The sequence below is a fragment of the Leiobunum rupestre genome, chromosome 6 (genome assembly GCF_980474605.1).
Source record: "Leiobunum rupestre chromosome 6, qqLeiRupe1.1.hap1, whole genome shotgun sequence".
Classification (NCBI taxonomy): domain Eukaryota; kingdom Metazoa; phylum Arthropoda; class Arachnida; order Opiliones; family Sclerosomatidae; genus Leiobunum; species Leiobunum rupestre.
The window spans coordinates 64,489,373-64,513,350 of record NC_143389.1 but is presented as its reverse complement, the minus strand read 5'-3'; the positions used below and the strand labels follow the sequence as shown (position 1 = coordinate 64,513,350).

General features: G+C 38.9%; 2 protein-coding genes across 5 annotated transcripts; one reads left to right on the top strand and one right to left on the bottom strand.

Annotated features, from left to right (window-relative positions):
- Window positions 1–618: 618 nt before the first annotated feature.
- Fdh (alcohol dehydrogenase class-3 Fdh) lies at window positions 619–16,072 on the top strand. 2 transcript variants are annotated; one of them, XM_090177271.1, is made up of 2 exons: window positions 619–726; window positions 14,819–16,072. In XM_090177271.1, the coding sequence occupies exon 2, from the start codon at window positions 14,831–14,833 to the stop codon at window positions 15,968–15,970; it is 1,140 nt and encodes a 379-aa protein (XP_090033397.1). In that variant the 5' UTR covers window positions 619–726; window positions 14,819–14,830; the 3' UTR covers window positions 15,971–16,072. The 2 variants fall into 2 exon arrangements, with proteins under 2 accessions (XP_090033397.1, XP_090033398.1); XM_090177272.1 differs by lacking the exon at window positions 619–726 and adding an exon at window positions 13,928–14,036.
- A 776-nt stretch (window positions 16,073–16,848) lies between these two features.
- On the bottom strand, window positions 16,849–20,097 carry LOC149942968 (uncharacterized). 3 transcript variants are annotated; one of them, XM_090177268.1, is made up of 3 exons: window positions 19,500–19,523; window positions 17,565–18,753; window positions 16,849–17,483 (listed from the first exon to the last, which is right to left on the bottom strand). In XM_090177268.1, exons 1-3 carry the CDS (start codon window positions 19,506–19,508, stop codon window positions 16,927–16,929), a joined length of 1,755 nt encoding a protein of 584 aa, XP_090033394.1. In that variant the 5' UTR covers window positions 19,509–19,523; the 3' UTR covers window positions 16,849–16,926. The 3 variants fall into 3 exon arrangements, with proteins under 3 accessions (XP_090033394.1, XP_090033393.1, XP_090033395.1); XM_090177267.1 differs by lacking the exon at window positions 19,500–19,523 and adding an exon at window positions 19,464–19,487; XM_090177269.1 differs by lacking the exon at window positions 19,500–19,523 and adding an exon at window positions 19,855–20,097 and having other exon boundaries at window positions 16,850–17,483.
- Between the last annotated feature and the right edge of the window lie 3,881 nt (window positions 20,098–23,978).

Here is a 23,978-nt window from a genome sequence, read left to right as displayed (position 1 = left end):
TCGAGTCAAGGCTTAGTATTGAATCGGCGCCAAGTTTAGCGTACTATCAAAAGTGGATAGACTATGGCGCTAGTCACAATTTCGGCTTTAAGCTATGATATTATTAAATATTATTAAATCGGGGCAACCACAGTCTTCCTTAGACATTCCAAGTTTATATATGTACAGTTCTCAGTTGCTTCGTATTACTCACTCCTAGCTGTTTGTTCAACAAAATAAAAAATATGGGATTTTGACGTTTTCTTAACCAAATAATTTTGGTAGAATGAACAGGATTAAGGTCCACACTGGCGTTTGAAAGATTTTGGTGAAAATCGAATACCCCCCCCCCTTTAATACCAGATTTGGCCCATCGTATTGTGGGATTTCTCCAGCATTATTTCCGGAACTCATGCTGGAGGTAAAACTCAAACGGTGCTGTGGCCCTTTAAGACCTTCCTGGGTAAGATAACTATCGTGGAACAGTATGAGTTACGCGTCCTCTGGCGCATTAAATTTGACATAATTGTACTCTCTGATAAAATGTATAATCTATTTACGTAGATGTAAATTTTTCATGGCTTAATCGTATTGACCTTGAACGACCGATATCAGCACGACTCCTCCGACTATACTTGACGGCTCTGACGTAAAATTATCGTACTTCATTTTACTTCGTCTCGCTGGTTTAGAAAATTTTCTGTCCTAGATCGAAGTTTGACTAGGAGAGGACTATTCATTTAATTAGTAAGTAAATGTTTTTATACTTAACTTAAAGTATTTAGAAGTTTAGGCTATTTTTTAAAATAGCCCCGCCACATTTTCCCCACTTTTTAGTTCCACCTAACAAAAGTATACTTATTAAGGGGAACTTAATGGTGCAAAAATTTTTAGCCATAAATAATACATTTTAAAGATATACTAATTTTAAAGATGTTCGGGGCGTAGAATTCACTCCGCGGCGAAGAGAGCTCTCCGTCGCGCCGTTTTTGCCCTTGCGAAAATCAGCCAGGGAGTAGTAAAGGCGCCAGTAGGACCACAACATTCGCGAAATATGCAGTTGTAGAGACGTGGGGTCTAAGGATTAAAATGACGGTGCCCAAAACAAAGCTTTGTTAAAGGATTAAAATGACGGTGGGCTACTATACAGATAGGAAAGAAACATTTCACAAACCGTATTCATTTTCCGCTAACCATGTCCGATATCGGGTCTTCGTTATTTAACGCCATATACGTATAATAATAAAGTATTTAAACAGTATGAAATCCACTAACTGACCAAGGATCCGTTAAAATTAATCGAGTGCAACAACCCACAGATTACCGACGACGAGGAATTAGGGAATTCATAATCTTCACTTAACATTCCGTTTTCAAATATTTAGCTGTTCTTTTTCTTTTGTAAACTTCGCTAGTTTTTTAATGCAAAACACTTTTTTTCGGAAATTAATACTTAAGGAGATATAGTTAATGGGGTTTATATATGCACCCATGTCAAAAAAGTCGTTGCACATGAGCCAATTCTGGTAGGAATTATCCACCATCTTGGGAAATATCCACCATTTTTGTAACACATTTAACTAGAAAACTAACCAGTCGAATTGAATTCTACGTGACATAATTACCTAAAACTTTAAAAGCGACGTTGTTGCGTATGATCCGAATCTGGTGGGATTTCACCTATCTTGGAAAATGGCTTCCATTTCTATAATTCTTGTAGCCCAAAGTCTTTCTTATTCTACGCCTCATAACTATGATAATAATAATAATAAAGGCTTTTTTATTGTCTGAGAATTATTACGTCAGACAGGGATATCCCCTTCAGCAAAGCTGATTTCCAAGGGGGTCCCGTATTACTTTAAGCAAAATGTATAAAAATTGAGAACAATAATTACATATTTTAAAGTGACAATAAATAAGGTACAAATAAATTAATTTGTGATAGCACTGCGTAAAGTACTTTTGAAGTTTCTTTGGCTGCTTCTTGTACTATGATTGTGAATAGTAGTTGCCATACAGAAGAGTTCTAGAATATAATCAGGAGCGCGGCCATAGAAGACTGTGTGCACAAATAATGCTAAATGCAGATCACGCTTTGCTTCAAGCTTTGAAATTGATAATATGTGAAGAGCGTCTGTGGTTAAATCCTGATTGCAAAGCCTCCTCGTGGCGAGAGCCGGGCAACGTATGGCTAATAACCTGCGGCTGATTTGCACAGGTATCACTGTCCCTATCCGGATTGTCCTTAATGGGGTCACTGGTGTCGTTCGCGGCTGCCGGGCCTGATTTCTGGGCTTGCGCGCCAGTTCGCATCGCCCCCTTCGCCGCCAGCCGGAGGGGTGACAGATGTGTTCGTGGTTGCTGGGCTCGGACTTTGGGTTCGCGCGATGGTTCACTCCATACCTGTCATTTGATAACCTTATCGGGGATGGTTTTTGCAGTGGAAGATAAAGTCTCTCTAGCCCTCAGCTGTGCGAGGATGGGTTCTCGGGCAGGCTCATGGTGTCGCCTTTTGTTGGGCCGTGATGAGGGCGTTTGTTTGCCGTATGTGAGCCTGTTCTTATAGCTGTCTCACTGGCCGAACGTGGTTGAGTGTTGTGGGCCGCCGTAGTACCTAGCGGAACGGCGGGGTACAAATACATAACTTTATGTGGTTGATGATCTCCAAGAGCGGCCAAGTATTGTTTTGCAAATTGCATTTAACTGATTTTGTAGTTTATTTAATTTGGTAGTTTTAGCGGAGGCATAAAGTATGTCTCCATAGTCATACAGAGGCTGAATAATTGAACTAAATAACATTCTTAAGGTGGCAGTGTCTAAGCTTGGTCGTAATCAACGAATTATCCATGATCTTTTGTTAACACGCTTCAATGCTGAGTTAGGTAAACTTTGAATATTTTACCAGGTCGTGAGAATTCTTTTTATGAAACAACATAAAAAAGGACTTGTTGGGGTTTAGGACCTGTTTTCTTTGAAATAAAAGTTGTTGAAGTTTAAGTATATTTTCATCGAAGGTTTTGATGAATAATGATGGGTCCTGATTGGAGGTAATCATTGCTTGATCATCAGCATAGAGTAGAAGGAGACAGTCTGGGGTTAGTATAAGATGTACATCATTGATATATATCGAGAAAAGCAAGGGTCCCAAAATACTACCTTGTGGGACACCATGTATAATTGGCAAACTTGAAGACGAATGTTCTCCAATATTGACTCTTTGAGATCTTCCATCCATATATGAGAAGAACAAGGCTAAAGCTTCATCAGTAAGGCCAAGGAGTTTGATGTCTGATAGGAGGATTGCATGATCGATCGAGTCGAAGCCTTGGCGCAGATCAAAAAAAAACAACTCCTACAAAAGGCTACAATGTGGCCAAAAGCCATTCTGGTTATGATTGTTTCAAGCAAAAAAGGACAACAGGTGATAGTAGAATATCCTGGACGAAAACCAGATTGATGTTTATATAAGAGTTTGTTAATTGTTAGAAATTTAAAGAACTGGTCAAGTGCCGCCCGTTCCAGTATCTTTGAGGCACACGGAGGGATTACTACTGGCCTGTAATTGTCTGGGTTTGTTACATCACCATCTTTGTGTATTGGGATTACTATCTCCTGAAACTCTAAAACCAGCATTATTCAATTATTGTACAAAGGTTATTGGCGAAAATAACAGCAGCTTTGATTTCTTAAGATGGTTTCTTAACGGGTTCTCTAACCAATATTACCAGTTCTCTGATCAATGTTACCAGTTCTCTGACCAATGTTACCAGTTCTCTGACCAATATTACCAGTTCTCTGACCAATGTTACCAGTTCTCTGACCAATATTACCAGTTCTCTGACCAATATTACCAGTTCTCTGATCAATGTTACCAGTTCTCTGACCAATGTTACCAGTTCTCTGACCAATATTACCAGTTCTCTGACCAATATTACCAGTTATCTGACCAATATTATCAAAAGTAAATATTTAGCTAAAGTCTAATACTATTGCCTCGACCTGCGACATCTTATTTGAGGGGTAAAAACTTCTTGGCTTTGGTGATGCCTTCCCCCTCGCCAATTTTCAGGAACATTACGTCGACGTTCAGAACTTCAGAGCCCCATGTAACCGTAGTCTGACCAAACAACCCGTATAAATAGAACTGATAATATTAGTGAGAGAACTGTAAATATTCCCCTGTAGAGTTTTAGAGTCGGGCCGACGTCGGCTAGTGTCTTAAAACAGAAAGGTCGGCCTACTGTCGGGCCACCCCACTCTGAAAAGTCGAAATGTCCTAGTAGCAAAGTAGTCGGCCGACCGTCGATCGACAAAAAAATTCGACTCACTTCCGATAAAAAGGACTATGGACCGACTCAGAAAGGACTATGGGCCGACTTAGAAATGACTATGGGCCGACTCAGAAATGACTATTTGCCGACTCAGAAATGACTATGGGCCGACTCAGAAATGACTATGGGCCGACTCAGAAAGGACTATGGGCCGACTCAGAAAGGACTATGGGCCGACTCAGAAAGGACTATGGGCCGACTCAGAAAGGACTATGGGCCGACTCAGAAATGACTATGGGCCGACTCAGAAATGACTATGGGCCGACTCAGAAATGACTATGGGCCGACTCAGAAATGACTATGGGCCGACTCAGAAATGACTATGGGCCGACTCAGAAATGACTATGGGCCGACTCAGAAATGACTATGGGCCGACTCAGAAATGACTATGGGCCGACTCAGAAATGACTATGGGCCGACTCAGAAATGACTATGGGTCGACTCAGAAATGACTATGAGCCGACTTCAAAAAGGCATATTTCCGACTCGGAAACGACGTTGGGCTAACTTCATATACATACAATTCCGACTGTGAAACGACGTTGCGCCGACGTCAAATTAAATCGCACTTCGGAACTCCCACTTAATACCAATTTGATGCCTTAACAGTAATTTAGTTGAGATTGAATCGATAATAATTTTCAATAAAAATGAGCTATTTATATTAATAGAACTAATCCAAACAATATACAACTCTGAAAATCTTTTGGCGAAGTACATAGAATTAATATAGTAGTGATATAGAAAAGAAACATTTTAATTAAGCTTCTAGATTTTAATACGTAAAAACATTTACAATTCAAATACTTTTAACAAATATCATTATCTTTTGATGTTGTAGTCTATTTTATATGTTATTTATAAAACACATGACCTTGTAATTGCCAAGGCCTAACAGCTCATGCAAAACATTGTTCACAAAGCTATAATTAATTGATATAGATATTATTTATATTGATATATTATTGAAAGACTTACTTTGTTAGTTTAGATTTAATGTATTTCTGAAGATTTCAATGATTTTTCCATTAATTTTCAAGACAAAATTAAGCGCACAAGTCAACAATTACACCTCTTTTTTTTTGCTCGTTATGAGCCATTGTGACGGGTGGGACAATACAGTCCGCTCGTCCACTTGATTAATCAGGTGCGAGATATGTGTTACGGCCACGCCAACGGGGGGATAATTGGGGATAGGGTTGGGACACCCGTGGCGGAAGTATGACAACCACCCGTTGGGGGATTAGTGGTCGTCCTCACACGGTCTTCCACAAACTCTGCCTCCCGGACGCCTGGGATTACAGGAGTGAGCCACTACTCCCGGCAATTACACCTCTCATCTCAAACGAGTTCGCCAATAAACTTCTAACATGCTGCTAGTCCGGAGATGGCGCTGCGAAAGTATTAACTGGCGTGTGCTTTTGAATTTTTTAAACTATGAAGCGTTTGAAAAACGTTTGTGCTCGTATCAATAGGCCTATTTATTAATACATTTTAAATTTTTTTAATCTATTTAGAGTATAATTAATCAATATCAATAAAAATCAGAAATTAATATTTTGAAATAATATCGTAAATCGCAAACCCCTGTAACACATGAAGTAGCCGACACCATACCGTGTGACTCTCAAAAAAAAAGTAACACATGAAGTCGGTTTAGATCAAAGACTATATACGCTTCGCTTACTAGACAGGCGTCTCCATACAAAAAACCTGTTAACCCTTTCGAAACCCGGGAGAAGCCTTTTACCAGCCGTTAGAGGCGCCACTAGTAGCACTCTGAAGCGCGGGGAAAATTTTGACCATCGTCTGCTATTGTATGCAAGTTGAGCCACTGAACACGCCAATCTATTTATATATAGTCTTTGGTTTAGAGTCGGGGTACGGCCGAAAAGTCGGTTTATAGCATTGAGTTGGGAATAAATATAGGTACAACTAAATCTGGCTGGCGCGGGACCAATTTCGTTCCATAAGGAGACTTTATCAACTTTATCGTTCTACCGTGCGAAATTGAAATCTATGATTTCTCGTTACAAACAAACCTTTGAAGTTGTTTAAAAATAATTTTATTCTGTCAACACGATTCTTTTTAACTCAAGTTACGGTGAGTTAGCTAATAATTATTTATTTTTAGCCATATAACTTTACAAAATATAGATGGCGCTACCGCCTAATTATAAAGATGAATTTCGTACAGTCTTATCAGAATAGGTCCCGCGTAACCATAGCAACTGGAATGGTAATTTTAATTCTAGCAGTATTATTCCCAATTCAATGGTTTATAGTCGACGACCAAATGCCGACCTAAAAACGTCGAAACGTTTTTCGACACTAAAACCGTAAATCCTTTTTGGGACTATTTATGGTCGGTATGCCGACCATTATCCAACTTAAAATAGACCTTACATTTAATTATTGGATTCGACATTAACTTTATGAAACCGACCATATTTATTTAGGAAAAGGGGATATTCTAATTATTTTCTGACTATTTGATGATGATGAATTTTTTATTCACTTTTATTTTTTCTTCAAACTTATTTGTATTCGAAAATTTAATAATGAGATCAGTTTTGGGTCGGAAATAAGCATTAATATAAAGTCGGTCCGACGTCCTTTCGGAGTCGGTTCTTAGGTCTATTAATTGGCGGTAAAGAGTCGACGTTTTGTAGTCGGCCGACCATTTTACCCCTACGACATTTCGACCCTCAATCCAAAGGTCGGCCGACTTTAGTGTTTAGTACCTTTTGCCGACGTCGGCCCGACTCTAATTTGCTACAGGGGAAGTAATTTCTTATGCAAATTAATTTCTAAAAATTAATTAATCATAATTAGTAAAAATTAACTTAAAGTATAATTATACAATAAAATACAATTATTTTAAAAATATGAAAAAAATACATGTGTGGTCCTTATCAACTTCAAGTCGGCATATCGACTGTACATTAAAGTCGACTTGCCGACTTTATAAAGTCTCAAAATGGAAATTTGTAATTTTTGGGGTTTAAAAAAATTGAACAATTTGAGTCGGCATACGGTCGTCGACCTGAAAACGACTTTTAGACCCATACCCGACTCTTGACCGACACCCTAATGCTACAGGGGTTGGTCATAGAACTGATAATATAAAAAGTAAATATTTAGCTAAAGTCTAATACTATCGCCTTGACCTGCGACATCCTTTTTGAGGGGTAAAAACTTCTTGGCTTTGGGGATGCCTTCCTCCTCGCTAATTTTCAGGAACATTAAGTGTATCGATGTACTCCGCCGCGGTAAAAATAGTTCTCTTTAAAATACGGGAATATTAAACTTTCGCTTACGATAATTTTATAATTTATTTTCCAAAATAAAGTATATTAAGTAGATATATGATTGAACCTAAAATACGACATTTTAAAAACAATAATACGACTTTTTAAAATAGATATACATGTAACTTAAATCGGAGCCTTTAGTAAGCCTAATATGACGAGATATCGCGTTAGCCACAAATTTGTCATGTGGAGTATATTACAAGAAAACGAATATTTAAACGGATTTAAAACTTAACAAGGTAAGAATTTTAAATGACATTAAAATTTGACTTTTTCGTGGTTTTTAATTAGTTGACATTCAATTCTATAGCCAGAAAAGGAACATATTAATTGGTTTCATAAAAAATGACTAGCCAAGGGTAAAGTATTGAAGCATTATTGAAGAATTATGAAGATTATTTTTTCGAACTGGATGTAACCTATAAAGCTATTTGCGAGTCGTTGTTGATGGATGGAAGTCTTTAGCAAATACTAGATAAACTATACTTAAAATACAAAAGAGGATGGAAACATAACACTTAAAATTTCGGTTTGGGTTTGTTTACTGACTGAAGCGTTTGCTCTCATTTCAAATTCATCCCTCAAATAAAAATTACTAAAAGCACTGATTTAAGTTACATGTGTATCTATTTTAAAAAGTCGTATTATTGTTTTTAAAATGTCGTATTTTAGGTTCAATCATATATCTACTTTATATACTTTATTTTATAAAAGAAATATTTTTAATATAGAACTAAAAATCATTCATTTCAAAATTCTAGTGAAACAATATAAAAATACAGTGCGAATAAATATTATTTAAAATCAACATGTAACCAATTATGGTAGAGAAAACAAACATTCCTCGAGTGAGGAGCCCGGCGGAAAAGTGTTCAAAACCGAGGCTGCACTGCCTCGTGGTAGTGTTGTACGGCGATTGCGATTCTCTGTACTAGGTAATCGGTCGAACGCGGGTCACCAGAGACCTCCCGAATTTTGCGACCAATTGCGTGTATTAATTCCAGGCCGTCATGACCGAAAGATCCCAGGGTCTCGACGGCAATGGCCTGGAAAAGGAAACGATTCTCTAACCCCGAGTATTTGGCTTTTTTCTTCGATTCGGCCTGGGTAGCTACCCAGAGTGGGTCCATTGAAGAGTTAGCCAAATACGATGTAGCTAAAGGATCCGCGCACGTAAAGGCCCAGACAAGGACTTACCGCCGGACCAAGGGACTAACGACATGCCGTCCGGGCGTTTTCCATCATTACGCGATAGACCAGGTGGGGGAAGGCACGCCAGCGGAAACGAGAGCGCGTCTCAGGATATCATTGACCGCGCCATGGCGAGAGAGCCGACCGGAGCTTTTCTTGCAGCTCAATCCATGCGAGACAAAGGAATCAAACTGATTGCCGCAGTTGCACGTGTGGGCCACGCAGATTTGGGACCCCAACCGAAGACCGACGGCGATACGGAAGGAATCATCATCCAAATGAGTATACCGATAGGAGCTGGGCTTTATCCCGGTCAGTTGAAGCCCGAGCGGTTAAAAGTGATAAAGTTTTGTAGATCACAGGGCCTTCCCAAGCGCGTTGGTATTTCCATAGATCTGGCAAAGGTATACTTTCAACAGTGAGGAGTTCCCACTGGCGGACGGCGTCAAGAAATACTTGGTCTTCCAAATCGGTGAAGGAATCTGGGAGAATTTCACGAAGGAGATCAGAGACGCTCGAGAACGAAGACAAAAAAGCGGGGAGAGCTAGCTTGGTGGCATGGCGGATTCCAAGGCCCCCTTTAGCCACCGGAAGCGAGGACTGTTCCCATGGTGAAAGTTCCATCAAAGTATTGGTGACCTTTTCAAGGGCTAAACGTAGTTTGTTATCAAACGATCGGAGGTCGGTCTCACATCGCCATACCGGGGCGCTACGGAGGGGGTAAGACAGCTTAGGGATGGCCATGGAATTTTTTAGCAGAAAGAACCCGTGGTGAGGTGTGACCTGCTCTAAGTTCTTTGTCATAATATCCAGAGCTTCGATTTTACTCGAGAGACAGGCAGACATGGCCTCATCGACGAGAGGAGTGCCCAGAAGGATGAATTGGGATCGTGGTAAAACTTTAATGCCCGGGGCCACCGCATCGAACATAGATTGGAAATGGGCGTCGGTGAGATCACCACGGTTGAGAATGAGAAGCTCGCATTTCGACGGGTTGAGCTAGAGGCTGACGTCAGAGGAAATAGTTTTTAGGTTGACTAGGTCATCGAGGACTACACCTGGTTCTCCACCCAGCGAAGTACCATATGTTCAATTCTGAAGACATACCGGAATAAATAAATAAATTATCAAATTATCACAAGCGAAAGTTTAATATCCGCGTATTTTAAACCGTGGCGGAGTACATCGATACACTTAATGTTCCTGAAAATTGGCGAGGAGGAAGGCATCACCAAAGCCAAGAAGTTTTTACCCCTCAAATAAGATGTCGCAGGTCCAGTCGATAGTATTAGACTTTATCTCAATATTTACTTTTGATATTATCAGTTCTATGACCAATATTTACAGTTCTCTTACTAATATTATCAGTTCTATTTATACGGGTTGTTTGGTCAGTCAATGAAACTGGTTTTGTATCCCATGATATTGTTTATCTGAACGATAAAATGCGCTGCTTTTTCTTTAAAACTGGGTCAGTAGAACCTAATCAGACAGGGCTCGTACAGAACCTGGATATCCTGGAAAACCGGGATAAGTCAGGGATCTGTAAAATGGAGGTATAAGGTCAGGGATTAAAATAAATTCGTAGAAAGTCAGGGATTTTAATTAGTCAACCGAACCCAGCATTAACATAGCACTTTTGACCTAAAATAATTAAAAAATGTCCAAAAATATAACCAAAAAGGTCATGGATATTGTAAAAAATTGGTCAGGGATAACCTGGAAAAGTCAGGGATTTTATATCAGAAATTTTCGTACGAACCCTGTCAGAATCCCAGGCTATGAAAATATAAAAAACCGGGTTCCTTAGTATAAGTAAAACAGGCTAGCTGGAAAATCGATTGTGGTCTTTGAATTTTGGTCTAATTATATTCGATGGCTTATAATCGCTAATCCTCAAAAATCAATGTCTAGAAAGCGACGTCTAATATTATTAAAACGACCACTAATATTAATACAAACCATTAAAAGGCCATTACTGAGAGGAATGTCCGTCTTATATTTTATTCTTCTCATAAATTCCACTTAAGTAGTTAAAAATTCTGCTAGTTTTGTTAATAATGTTATATTTAGAAAGGGACGCGACGCCACGCATCGATGATTCTTTATCTTAAGTCTTCAACGCTTGTCACAGAGGTTTGGTAAACGTATTTCTTTATGAAACCCCAAAAGGAAAAAATCGAGTGGTGTTAGATTCGGGGACCTTGCAGGCCAACGAACAGGACCTTTTCTTCCGATCCATCTTCCAGGAAACTCGTTGTTTAGATACACAACCACATCACGATGCTGGTGAGCTGGCGCCCCATCTCGCTGGAACCAGATACTTCTGTACTCGGCCAGAGGAATGTCGTTCAACTCGTTGGATATTTCGTTTTGAAGGAAGTAGTTTTTCCGTTCAGGCGATTTGGCAGGAAGAATGGGCCAATAAGTCTGTCACCTAACAGACCAGTCCACACATTTAAGCCCTGGTCCATTTTTTAGTTAACACCCTGTATAGACCTCGTACCCTAGATTCGAAAACAGAGAGCTATCCGATTGTGAGTTTTGTAACGGAGCGATTACCCACTTCCGGCACTTGACATCCGAAAAATCGGGATCCAGCCACCACCGGTTGCTGCAGTCAAAGATTATATAGACCTCGTACCCTAGATTCGAAAACAGAGAGCTATCCGATTGTGAGTTTTGTAACGGAGCGATTACCCACTTCCGGCACGTGACCTCCGAAAAATCGGGATCCAGCCTCCACAGGTTGCTGCAGTCAAAGATTAAATAGACCTCGTACCCTAGATTTGAAAACAGAGAGCCATCCGATTCTGATAGCGTTTTCCATTGGGAACCTCCGAGCACTCCCGGAGTGCTCCAAAATCAAAATCGTATTCCATTGGGAAAAAAGAGGCAACTCCGAGAGGGAGGATCGTCTTCCATTGACCAAGGTACTCAATCCCGGAGTGCTCCCGGAGTGCTCCCAGCTGCCCCATCTCAAGAGTCGGAGGGAACCAAAAAGGGCTCTGAAAAAGTTTCGTATTTCATTGGGAGTTACCAGGGCGAATCCTCTGAGCGCCTCCTAAAGATAGCAGTGACGTCATTCAACAAATCCGGATCACACTCGGAGGTTCCCAATGGAAAACGCTATGAGTTTTGTAACGGAGCGATTAACCACTACTGCAATGCATGTAGTCAATAGCGTTTACCCTCTTCCAGGCGGAAATCCAAAAACGTTCGCTCCATAGTTACCACGGTAACCAACTATAGATAGCCTCCCTATTTACTCCTGTTTACAGAATAACGATCAAAGATAATATAAACCTCGTATCCTAGATTCGAAATAACTGCCTCGCGTTTGGTCAATAGAATAAATTTGCTCCATAATTACCATGTACAAAGTTGGCCGTTATAGGACAACACAGCGACCGATAAAGGCCAATTTTTCAGAGGTCACGTGTCGGAAGTAACAGAAGCTTAGTTACAGAAATCTCGCAGAATTCGAAACTAGGAGTTATTTTCTTTGTCCCGGTGGAGGTCGATTTATCGGAGGTCACGTCAGTGGCGCCGATCGCTTTTTTCCCCAATGGGGGCCGAAGCTCACTAATAAACTTGGAATGAGGCTGCTGGCAACACTTTCTTGCTACGGATGCTTAAAAGTAAACGGCCTTTAACATCAGCGGTTTTACCAATGAGGCAAAGCCCCCATTGATTTTTCCCAATGGGGGCTTCGGCCTCGCCGCCCCCATGGGATCGGCGCCACTGGGTCACGTACCGGAAGCAGTGGGGCACCCAGAATTTTTTAATGCCACAATTTGAACTTGGCGTGCAACACAGATGGATTTGTTGAAGTAAAATAACGATCGTAAAATATTCGCCAGAATATGTTATTAGAGAGTTTAAGCCAGTCTACACGTTTTACAAGTCAAAAAAAATAGAGATAAGGCCAACGTTTGCTTATAATTACAACTTGTAATTATAAGCAAAAAAACGTGTTGTGAGGGATTCGGTCATCCATTTTTTCTTCTTCCCAGGGAGGGGGGGTCACCTCACCCCTCCCGGGTGCACCACATGCCGGAAGTGGGTAATAACTTCGTTGATTGGATAGTTATCTGAATTCAAATCTAGGGTATGGAGTTCTATATTATCTTTGTACATAGTTGGTTACTGGAGCTTATTTTTTTGGAGTTCCAGAAGGAAGTGGTTAAAACAGTGGCATAGCCAGGATTTTCTTTCATGGGGGGGGGACCACAATAAAAAAAGTTAAAAAAAATATTTGCATGTACGACCATATTTTTCGGGTGAGGCATATGCCCCCCCCCCCTAACTACGACACTGGGTTAAATGCTATTGACTACCCGGAAATCAGTGATTTTGAATCTAGGGTACGAGATCTACATTATCTTTGCTTGAACTGTCTATAACCAAAAGTAGCATAAGATACAAAAGTGTGTCAGCTGTACCTTCGCACCTATTAAAATATCTAGTGGGACCTAGTCACACTATAGACTACATAACCTACTAGTTGGAATAGTACTAGCAACATTATATTTAGTCTACAATCTGGCACGATTATCTCTCTTCGATTTACTCTAAAACGCCTCACTCGGCGGCGCTGGACGTATTTTCCGATCCCCAATTGTTTCCCTTTTTTACTTTGCGACAAACTCTCCTAACTACTATACCGTTCTGACACACTTTTCGGTCTTATGCTACTTTTGCTATAACATAAATCGTTCACCGTCTTCTACTTGTGCGATAAACTCGAATAAAACTTTACTTTATTCCTCTACCAAAGACCTTTATATAGTTTAAATTTTACCAAGGAGAATATATTATACACTGGAATTTTTAGTATTAATTTGGTACGACTCTTCACGTGTAAGTTGCTTGCGCGGTGAGTATAAAAACAACTTTATCAGACCGCGTGGAGGCTGCCCGTAGTAATATAAATAGATGGCGCTAACGGTTTCGAAACTCCGATACGTAACTCTAGTTATAAGACACATTTATGAAATAATTTTCTCTGAATATTCCCCAAAATCCCAAAAAATGCTATCCGCGCAGCTCTTTAGCAATTTTGGTGTCTACTTAAGGAATTTTGCGGACACCATATTGTGATCAGGCTCGTTTTAAATAACAAACCTTTTCGTCTGCTTCTGCGTCGTACTCGTTGTTGACAGGCTGACAGCCTTAATTTTTTCGGTCTCTTGGCTTATTTAGGTTGCTAATTAGCATTGTAAGTATTTAATTACCTGTTGTGTTCTTAAGTTTTTGATTTTATAATTACATTTTACTGGAAATAAAATAGCACACGGAATAGTATAGATGTGTTTTTATTCTGAACTTTAAAGTCTAAACATGGGGCACCAATTAATTATTTCCCTAGAGGATACAACTTAAAACGCCCAACAGGAATAACGACTAGTAATTCCAGTAGTGGACTGATCTAGTACTTAAAATCCGAAAAATTTATGCTAAACGGATACATGTCTGTAATATAAAAAAATTTAATTGCTTAAGTTAACTAATTTAATGTCCCAACACTTAAAATAAAACATGCAGAAATTATGTGATGGAGGCAACTACTATGATACTGTAATGATCGAACCCTTATTTTTGTGCTACACTCTTACTGCTGATGAAAACAAACTCCACTTAACCATAAAAGAGTGTAGGGAGCTGTTGGCTCGATCGCGTGGCATGCAGGGCTTGCCACCACCCTCCTACGCATTGTAACCCGGTCACCTGAATTAAAGGCTTCAAAAGTCGCTTGATGACTTAGGTCTAAGGTGGTGCCTTGGGTATTAGCCTAGCTGATTATTATTCTTATTCTAACCTAGATTAAAAATTAAATACCATCCCCCATTTTAACCCCTTCTATTATTGATACATTTTCCTTAGATGAATGAAAGCACATAAAGGGATCAATTTTTCCCAACATTTTCAAACTTCATTTGTCATTGAAAGCTAAACTGCACATAAAAAACCCAATTTTACAAATGTTTAATTTATTTTCAGAAGTGAACAGACATGGCAAATACAGCTGGCCAAGTTATCTCCTGCAAAGCTGCTGTGGCCTGGGAACCTTCAAAGCCACTTGTCATAGAAACCATTGAAGTGGATGCACCTAAGGCTGGAGAAGTCCGTATTAAGGTTCTTGCGACTGGTGTTTGCCATACTGATGCCTATACGTTACAAGGATTGGACCCAGAAGGTGTTTTCCCATGTGTTCTTGGTCATGAGGGTGGAGGAATAGTGGAAAGTGTTGGTGACGGAGTGACATCGGTGAAACCTGGAGATCATGTTATACCATTGTATATACCTCAGTGTAGAGACTGTAAATTTTGTAATAGTCCAAAAACTAACCTTTGTAGCAAAGTGAGAACTACACAAGGAAAAGGTCTTATGCCTGATGGTACTGTTAGGTTTACTTGCCAGGGTAAAAAGCTTTTCCATTTTATGGGAACTAGTACATTTAGCGAATACACTGTTGTGGCTGAAATATCAATTGCTAAGGTTAGAGATGATGCTCCTTTGGATAAAGTTTGCTTGTTGGGTTGCGGCATTTCAACTGGCTATGGTGCAGCTATAAATACAGCCAATGTAGAAAGTAATTCCAATGTTGCCATTTGGGGATTGGGAGCTGTAGGGCTCGCTGTGGCAATGGGTTGTAAAGAAAGAGGAGCTGCAAGAATTATAGGCATAGACTTAAACCCTGATAAATTTGAAGTAGCTAAATCTTTTGGTTGCAATGAATTTGTTAATCCCAAAGATCATTCAAAACCAATTCAAGAAGTTCTCATTGATATGACAGATGGAGGATTAGATTATACATTTGAGTGCATTGGTAATGTTAACACTATGAGAGCAGCTTTAGAATCTTGCCATAAGGGGTGGGGACAGTCCATTATTATTGGAGTTGCTGGTACTGGACAAGAAATTAGCACAAGACCTTTTCAATTAGTGACAGGAAGAGTGTGGCGGGGAACTGCTTTTGGAGGGTTTAAAAGTAGAGACGCTGTCCCAAAATTGGTTGAGAAGTACATGGATAAAAAACTTAAGGTTGATGAATTTATAACTCAAGTTGTTGAAATGCCTGATATAAACAAAGCTTTTGATTTGATGCATGAAGGCAAATCTATTCGGTGCATTGTAAACATTCAAAGTTAAGAAATTTAACCCAACTGTTTGTTTTACCCTTGCATTTTATGCCATATTTCTATAATGTTTACATACATGTCAAAGTCAATTGGACTTTTGTATGGAGTATATCAAAAATAAAATAATTTTTGCATTAAATAACTATTTAAGCTATACACTACATTTAAAGATCCTACTTATTTCAACTAATTATTATTCTTGGAAAAGTTAATTTTTCTTGGCATTTTTGGGGGAAGGTTCAATAGTTATAAAGAAGCAGGCAAATGCTAAAAAACTAGCGATGCACTGATATATCGGCCTATTTTTCTAATATTGGTATTTGCCGATAGCAGTATAAGAAAAATATTTCAAGGAAAAACTTATAAATAGGAAAATTCTCTATTAACTATTCAATTTGTGACAGAAAATATGTATCACATAAAATGAAAAGAAGCATTCGGATATGAACTTTCAAACCTTTTTTAAATGAATAATTAAGTATAAAATGGTATGACAGTGCACTGAACCTTACAATGATTTTATCATACCCACTACTGTTATGATAGATAACTTAGTTAATATCGGCTGTAGCCATACCGATGCACCCCTAAAAAAAACTTGGAGCAGAAACTAATACATGCATTAACCTTTACTTGCGACATAATCCATGATTTTGAAACTATTGCATAAATGTCTGACATTCAACTTACAACTTGTTAGTTTAAGCCCTACTCATATATCCAGATGCATTCTCAGAATGATTAAAATGGATTCTTTGACATACCAAGTGTATACATATAATGGAATTTCCTGGTGATAGGAAGTAAAAAAAATGGCCACTGATATACGGAAAATGTTTGCATATTAATTTAAAATATATATCTTTTATTTATACCAAATTTTAATTTATTTGAGTACAAAAATTCTACTAAATAGTAAGAATTGACAAATAAAATTTTCAATAAGCTGTTTCTTTATTTCTGGAATTATGAATCTGATAAACCATTGGTAATGAACTCATTTACTTTATCTTCAAGGAAACTTAATGGACCTAAAGACTGTAAGACAACATGGTGAAATTTTTTCAGGTTAAATTTATCTCCCAGTTTATCTTCAGCTCTTTTCCTTAATTCTTTTATTTTTATGTCACCTATTTTATAAGCACATGCTTGACCAGGCCACATAATATAACGGTTTACTTCTTTTACGACATTGGGCTCAACTGCAGCACTGTTGTCAAGCATAAATTTAATAGCTTTTTCTCTTGACCATCCAAAATAATGTATTCCCGTGTCTACAACAAGCCGACAAGATCGAAAGATTTCTTGCGACAACTGTCCAAAGTGTGAATAAGGATCTTTATAAAGCCCTAACTCATTTCCAATATATTCACAATATAAGGCCCATCCTTCTCCATAAGCACTAAATATTGCAAATCTACCAGGTACACTGAAATACTTTCTATCCTCGTGAATTTTTCTAAAAAGCGGAACATTATCTTGCTCAATTATAAATGAACATTGAAGGTGGTGTCCAGGAACAGCTGAAATAAAAAAACAAAAAAACAAAACCTTTTATAATGGGTTGCTAGGATGGAAATGTTAACCATGCCAAAGATTTTTACCTTCATGCAAGGCTAAGGAGACCATTTCGTATTTAGGCGCCTCTTTGGGGTTCCAATCATTTATGTAAAAAGCACCAGGCCTGGATCCATCATATGATCCAGCTAAGTAAAATGCAAGTGGTCCCTGTGCCTGCGACTCTGGCAATGAATCAATTTTCAATTCGGCTTTTGCTATACTGCAATCATCAAAAAGTTTTCCCAACTTTGGATAGATATCGCCAAAAACAATTTTTTTATAATCATGTTTGATGTCTTCCCTTTTTGTATAAAAAAAATCTGGGCTAGACCGAATTTTATCAGAGAATTCCTGGATGGTTAATTCAAATCCCAAAGAATTTATAATATTCTTCATTTCTTGAGAAATACGTTTTACTTCCTGAAGTCCAATGTTGTGAACCTCTTCAGGTGCAATATCACAGCTCAAATGAAATTTCAGGCACTTTTCATAGTATTTTTTACCATTTGGTAACGATGTTGCAGCAATTTCTTTTCTGGCATTTGGAATATATTCATTCTTCAAAAAGTTATATATTTTATCAAATGAAGAATATAAACTATTTCTTATGGCATCTTTTGCTTCATTTTGCAAATTTTTTACTTCTGAAGATGAAATAGTTGATGGCATATCGAGAAAAGGCTTGTAAAAATCTGATGATTCTATTTCTGTTTTAATGATCGATTGAATTTGATCTAAAACCGGTAGCACGGAGGAAGAATGATTAGTGGAATTTTGCTTTATTCCTATAGACATCATTTCAATCATTTCTTCAGATTGTTGCGAAAATGAGCAATATCGTGAAATTATTTTCTGGAAATCTTCAACAGTGTCTTTCTTCATATAGGAAACTATCTGTACGAGTTCACACTGTGGACCTTCGAAGTAACTTATAGGTGCTGTGTGCCAGGTGAATTCATAACCTTCAACTAACTGGTTTAATTCAAATTGGAACAAAATAAGATTGTCTAAATCAGTTGAACTCGAAGTAGACTGAAGTTCAGATGCCTTTTCCAAGAATCTCAAGCACGAATCCCGTCTTTTTGTAAAACCTGCCTTGCTATAAGACTCAAGTTTATCATCAAAATCATGAATTCCGATACATGTTGCAAATTCTGGAGTGTCCTGCATTCTCCATTTCATGAAATTTTCAAAAAATGTGGCCACTTCTTTGCTGTTTTGTCCCATATTGACCTATAAGAAAAAGTTATTTAAAGGTTTATCGTGTATAATAAATTAGGATGAAATTAAGGATTAAACTCGAAACTGGTACTACTAAATTGTTTCAAAAGACCTGTTGTTACCCTGGATTAATGAAAAAATTAAAAAAAATTACCAGTGTATTTTTACAATTGTTTCTCAAATATTTCCGAATAAAGAACCTGGAATGTTTTTAGATTAAAGAGGTGCTTGACACTGTTAGGGGTAAGTTATCTAAACTTGGTTTTGTAAGCTGAACAAGAATATTTTTTATTTATGTTCAGTTTTATACGACAAGAAAAACCACGGCAAATTTGGGCTAGCCTCTCCTTTTATCTGAACCCATTTAGTTTCTTATATTGAATATCCTAAATAGTGGGGTTCATTCCCTTCAAAATGATTTCGCTCTATACAGACCAATTTTGAAAGTCAGTGGGTGAAAATTTTAATTCCCCCTATCTAATGAAAATTTGCTTCCTCTTACATCATAATGTTGTCTTTCCTTAAGTTTGGGAGAATGGGAAGTTAGCAGATTCAGTATACAACATTATGACTTAGGAAAGCGAGTCTTTACAAAATAGGATCAAAATTTCCATATTTTTTGCTCATAGTCATTTTGACCTTGAATGCCCTCTAACATAAATGTCCAGGTTTTTGCCTTTAAGACTTTTCAACAAACCCAGCACTTTTCACCCAGAATACACCTTTTGCATTTTTTTAGCTTGTAGCAAGATTTTTACTTTGAACATTAGCAGCTAATGCCCAGGTTCGCTTTCGTAACGTCACTTTTCAAATTAAGTACCACTTCATAGAGATTTCAACCTTAAAAAACCTTTTGGAATTCAAATTCACATAAAACCTGCTATAGCTCCCACACTATAGAAACATGTATAGCTTGATAACTGATAAGACAAAAAATGTGGTGCATAAAGAAATACATAATTTTGATGATTATATTAGAGCTATTGCTTTCCTGTAACATTAGTCCATAACATCATTATAGTCATCATATATGTGGTTTTACATAATTGCTTAAAATATATTAAAATTGTGCACGCATTCCATGATAGCATCCCAATGACGTTAGGAACTTACGAAAAAAAACCCTTTTTACTTCCAAATTGAAAATATATCTGCAGTTTTGATTAAGAAACTGTTTTCCGACTCCTCTCAGTGTTCTCGCGCAACTTCTAATCTAAAGAGAACGCCGATTCGCCGAAAACGTTTTGAGAACAAACTCATGGTGTCGAACGCCGAAAATAACAGACACCAAATTACGAGCTAATAATAATGGCCATTGTTTTGGGAATTGGGAACAGGGTTGGACCAAAGAATATAAAGCCCCAGGAATGGAAGGTGTAGCTCCGTCTAGTGGAACTTATGCGCCTCTCGTTTTTAAAGAGAGACCGGGTTTCGGAAACCGTTTCCGGTTACTCTGATTTGCTTTGCCGGAAGTTTCTAACTCAACCAAAACACGCGGCCAATAATATCAATCCAAAGAATATAAAGCCCCATTCCTTTGCAGGCTTGGAAATAAGCGGGGGTCACTGGGTCAAAGACCAGTTTATTAATTGCTCAGACCAGTTTTTTTATTCAAAAGCTAGGGGTTAACTGGTCCAGTGTCCAGTTTATTAATTCAAAATTATCTACCGTATTATTAACCAACTGGTCTACGTGACCACTTACATAATTCAAGAGTTGGGAGTCACTGGCCAAATAGACCAGTTTAGAAATAAACCTTATTTCCAAGCCTGTTCCTGGGGCTTTATTATAGAGTGTTGTCGTCTGGTACGATTTTGAAAACTTGTAACGTCACAGCTGTAGTGTTAATAGTGGCCGCCATGACAGTTACCGTTTTTTATCAATAGGCAAATTACAATGGTGACGTCACAGGGTTTCAGACAACAACTATCTATTGTTTGATCAATAGTTCAATTCCTGGGGTTTTATATTCTTTGGTTGGACATAAGGATATTTTTTTTAGCAGTCAGCCTGACTAGTGAGCCTCCTATCTTAATTTTTTTTAGTAGTCGCTGACCAATGGGGGTTAAAATTGGGGTATGAAAACAAGAAGGGCAGCCAAAATTTGGCTCTACCCGTCAGAATTAAAATATGATTTTATTATCACTTGAATTACACGATGTGATTTTTTTTCAATGGAATGAGAATTATGAATTTATGATACGCCATATTCGCCATTATTTATGAATATTTAGGTACATTTTTCAGTAGTCAAATTGACTAGTGCAGCGGTTCCCAAATTTATTTTGCTATGTAACCCTAAATTATCCACATAATTCTGGTGGAACCCCAACTAATTTTTTTACTTATCTTAAAAGACTCTTGACACAAACAAAGATGGCCGCGCTGCGAATTCCCGGAACCCCTGTGATCCTTACACGGAACCCTAGGGTTCCGCGGAACACCTTTTGGGAACCGCTGGACTAGTGAACCCCCATACTTCGATTATTTAGTAGTCAGATCATTTATTTATTTTGGTAGTCAAATGCCTTATGTCCAACCCTGGTTGGGAATATAATTTTTTTTTGAAAACCACTTATGGTGTCGGCCCAAGGTTCGTAAAAATACTTCATATTATGGTGTCGGCCAGAGACCTTAGACACCAAAGGGAATATAGTACTTATAGAACCAGAATTTGTATTTTGATTGCTGAGGGCCCTTTTTTGAAATCACGTACGATTCCTACAAACTGAGACAGTCGGCATTAGTTGGTGGCGTCATTTAACGCAAGCCAGCAATGAGAATGATTTAAACTAGCGGCGCTATTTATCACTAGCGTGAACAGAGTATAAGCAGATAATACTTAAAAAAAAATACAATATTTTATTTGAAAGATAGAGGACGCCACCAACTAATGATAGATTTGAGCATCGATACATGATTTTAAGAAAGTGTTTATCTGCCACCGCAGATTAAGTTGTGACTCTCTAAGTACTATATTCTCAACCCAACTCAATTATGATGAAACAAAGTAATTTTTTAAGGGCCGTAATATGATGCATCAAAATAATTATAGACTCGGAAACGTTCATAGGACCCACTTCTTAGATGGCGCCATTAGCTTCGCCAATCTCATAGCTGGCTGTATAAAGTTAGGACTATAGGAGGACTCAAAAATTAATCAGTTTGTATTTCTACTGTATATTTTTTTTTTTTTTTTCCCCACTGTCCCTATCTAGTGGTGTGATGGGGTCACTGGAGCCTGTGGGGGGCTCCATACCCGGCTCTCAAGGTCATGTGATCGGGGCGCTGGGTCACTGGAACCTCATGGGTGTTCCACACTCGTCATTCTGTGACCTACTAAGGAGGGTAGTTTGCAGTGGAAGAGGAAGCCACTCTAGTCCTCAGCTGTGCGAGGGTGGGTCTCGGGCAGCCCATGGTGTCGCCTTTTGTTGGGCCGTGATGAGGGCGTTTGTTTGCTATATGTGAGGCGGTCAAAATGGCTGTCTCACTGGCCGAACGTTGTTTCGCAAAGCGCACTTTTGTCCAGGGCTGGTTGTTTAAGGTGGCCGCTGTAGTGCTTAAGGCGGAGCAGCGGGGTACAAATACATATACTTATGTATATTATTTTTGGCTCTCTTGAAAACCCTAACTGCAAAGCCTCCTCGTGGCGAGAGCCGGGCAACGTATGGCTAATAACCTGCGGCTGATTTGCACAGGTATCACTGTCCCTATCCGGATTGTACTTAATGGGGTCACTGGTGTCGTTCGCGGCTGCCGGGCCTGATTTCTGGGCTTGCGCGCCAGTTCGCATCGCCCCCTTCGCCGCCAGCCGGAGGGGTGACGGATGTGTTCGTGGTTGCTGGGCTCGGACTTTGGGTTCGCGCGATGGTTCGCTCCATACCTGTCATTTGATAACCTTATCGGGGATGGTTTTTGCAGTGGAAGAGAAAGTCTCTCTAGCCCTCAGCTGTGCGAGGATGGGTTCTCGGGCAGGCTCATGGTTTAAACAGACGAATTTTCTATATAAGGTAGATTACTCCCTCTACACCTCCTTTCGAGGAGGAGTAAAAAGTATAACGTTTGAGCTCTGGAACAAGCGAGCAAAATTCGGGACAGGGTAAATCTTACCCCGAGAACAGGCGAATAAAACGTTTTAGGGTAAAAAGTTTACACTTTTTATCCTGGCACAGGCGAAAAAAAACACCTATAAAAGGGGCTCCAAAGTTCGTTGGCAAAATGTGTGTAAAGTCAGTAAAGTGCGAAATTTACGGTTAACTCTGCCCGCCTCTGTCAAGGCTCAATTTTCTTTTTTTTTTTGCCACTGAACTTTGGAGGCTTTGGAGCCCCTTTAAGGCTTAGCCAAAACAAGACGTTCTGTTAACAGGTGAAAAGTTTCCATTATTTCAACAAGCACTAAATAAACAGTAATTAATTGCAGGTCCTGGCTCTCGGATATATTACTTCTTGGCGACTTCTTTGAAGAGGTTTTATTGAAGTGCCTATTGGACCACAGCACAGTGACAGAACCCTCGGTACGATATACCATCCGAAGGCTGGACCGTACTGCAATAAAATACGAATGCAACGAAATTTTGGAATTAAAATAAAGTTTTTGAAATACGAGTCGTAATTGTATACGGAGTAGAATAACCCCTCCGTACGTTTGAGATAGAGTTGCGTGGGGCCCATTTCTTGCTCGGTTGGTCGCTGTCATAAGTGCTCCCCCTTCCCTCACTTAAAGGGGCTCCAAAGTTCGGTGGCAAAAAAAAACGAAAATTGAGCATGCTTTTCATTCCCCCTAACCCCTCACTCGGCCTTGGCAGAGGCGGGCAGAGTCAGCCGTAAATTTCGCACTTTACTGACATTACACTCATTTTGCCACCGAACTTTGGAGCCCCTTTAATGGTCGTCAGGGAACTCCCAACCTTTCTTTTTAATCCTTTCTTCAAAAATATACCGTGCCGATAGTCAAATCGTCAAATGTTCGAGTTTTTCTGGAAAATGTTTCACCTTTGTGTTGACTAATTTATGACTTTGTTTTGAAAGTGTATGCTTCGGTTTTTGGGAGAATATTTTTACTGGTAAGGGAATTTTACCTTGTTATATGATTTATTAGTGTATTTTGGGGGGCTAGTGATTGTGGTAATAGGCTTCGTGCATAGTTTAAATTTTGGTCATATGTATCGCCGCCTACCCACCAAGTTTTAAATTGAATATATCAAAGCTGTTTGCTCGTTCAAATTCTCTCTGCACAA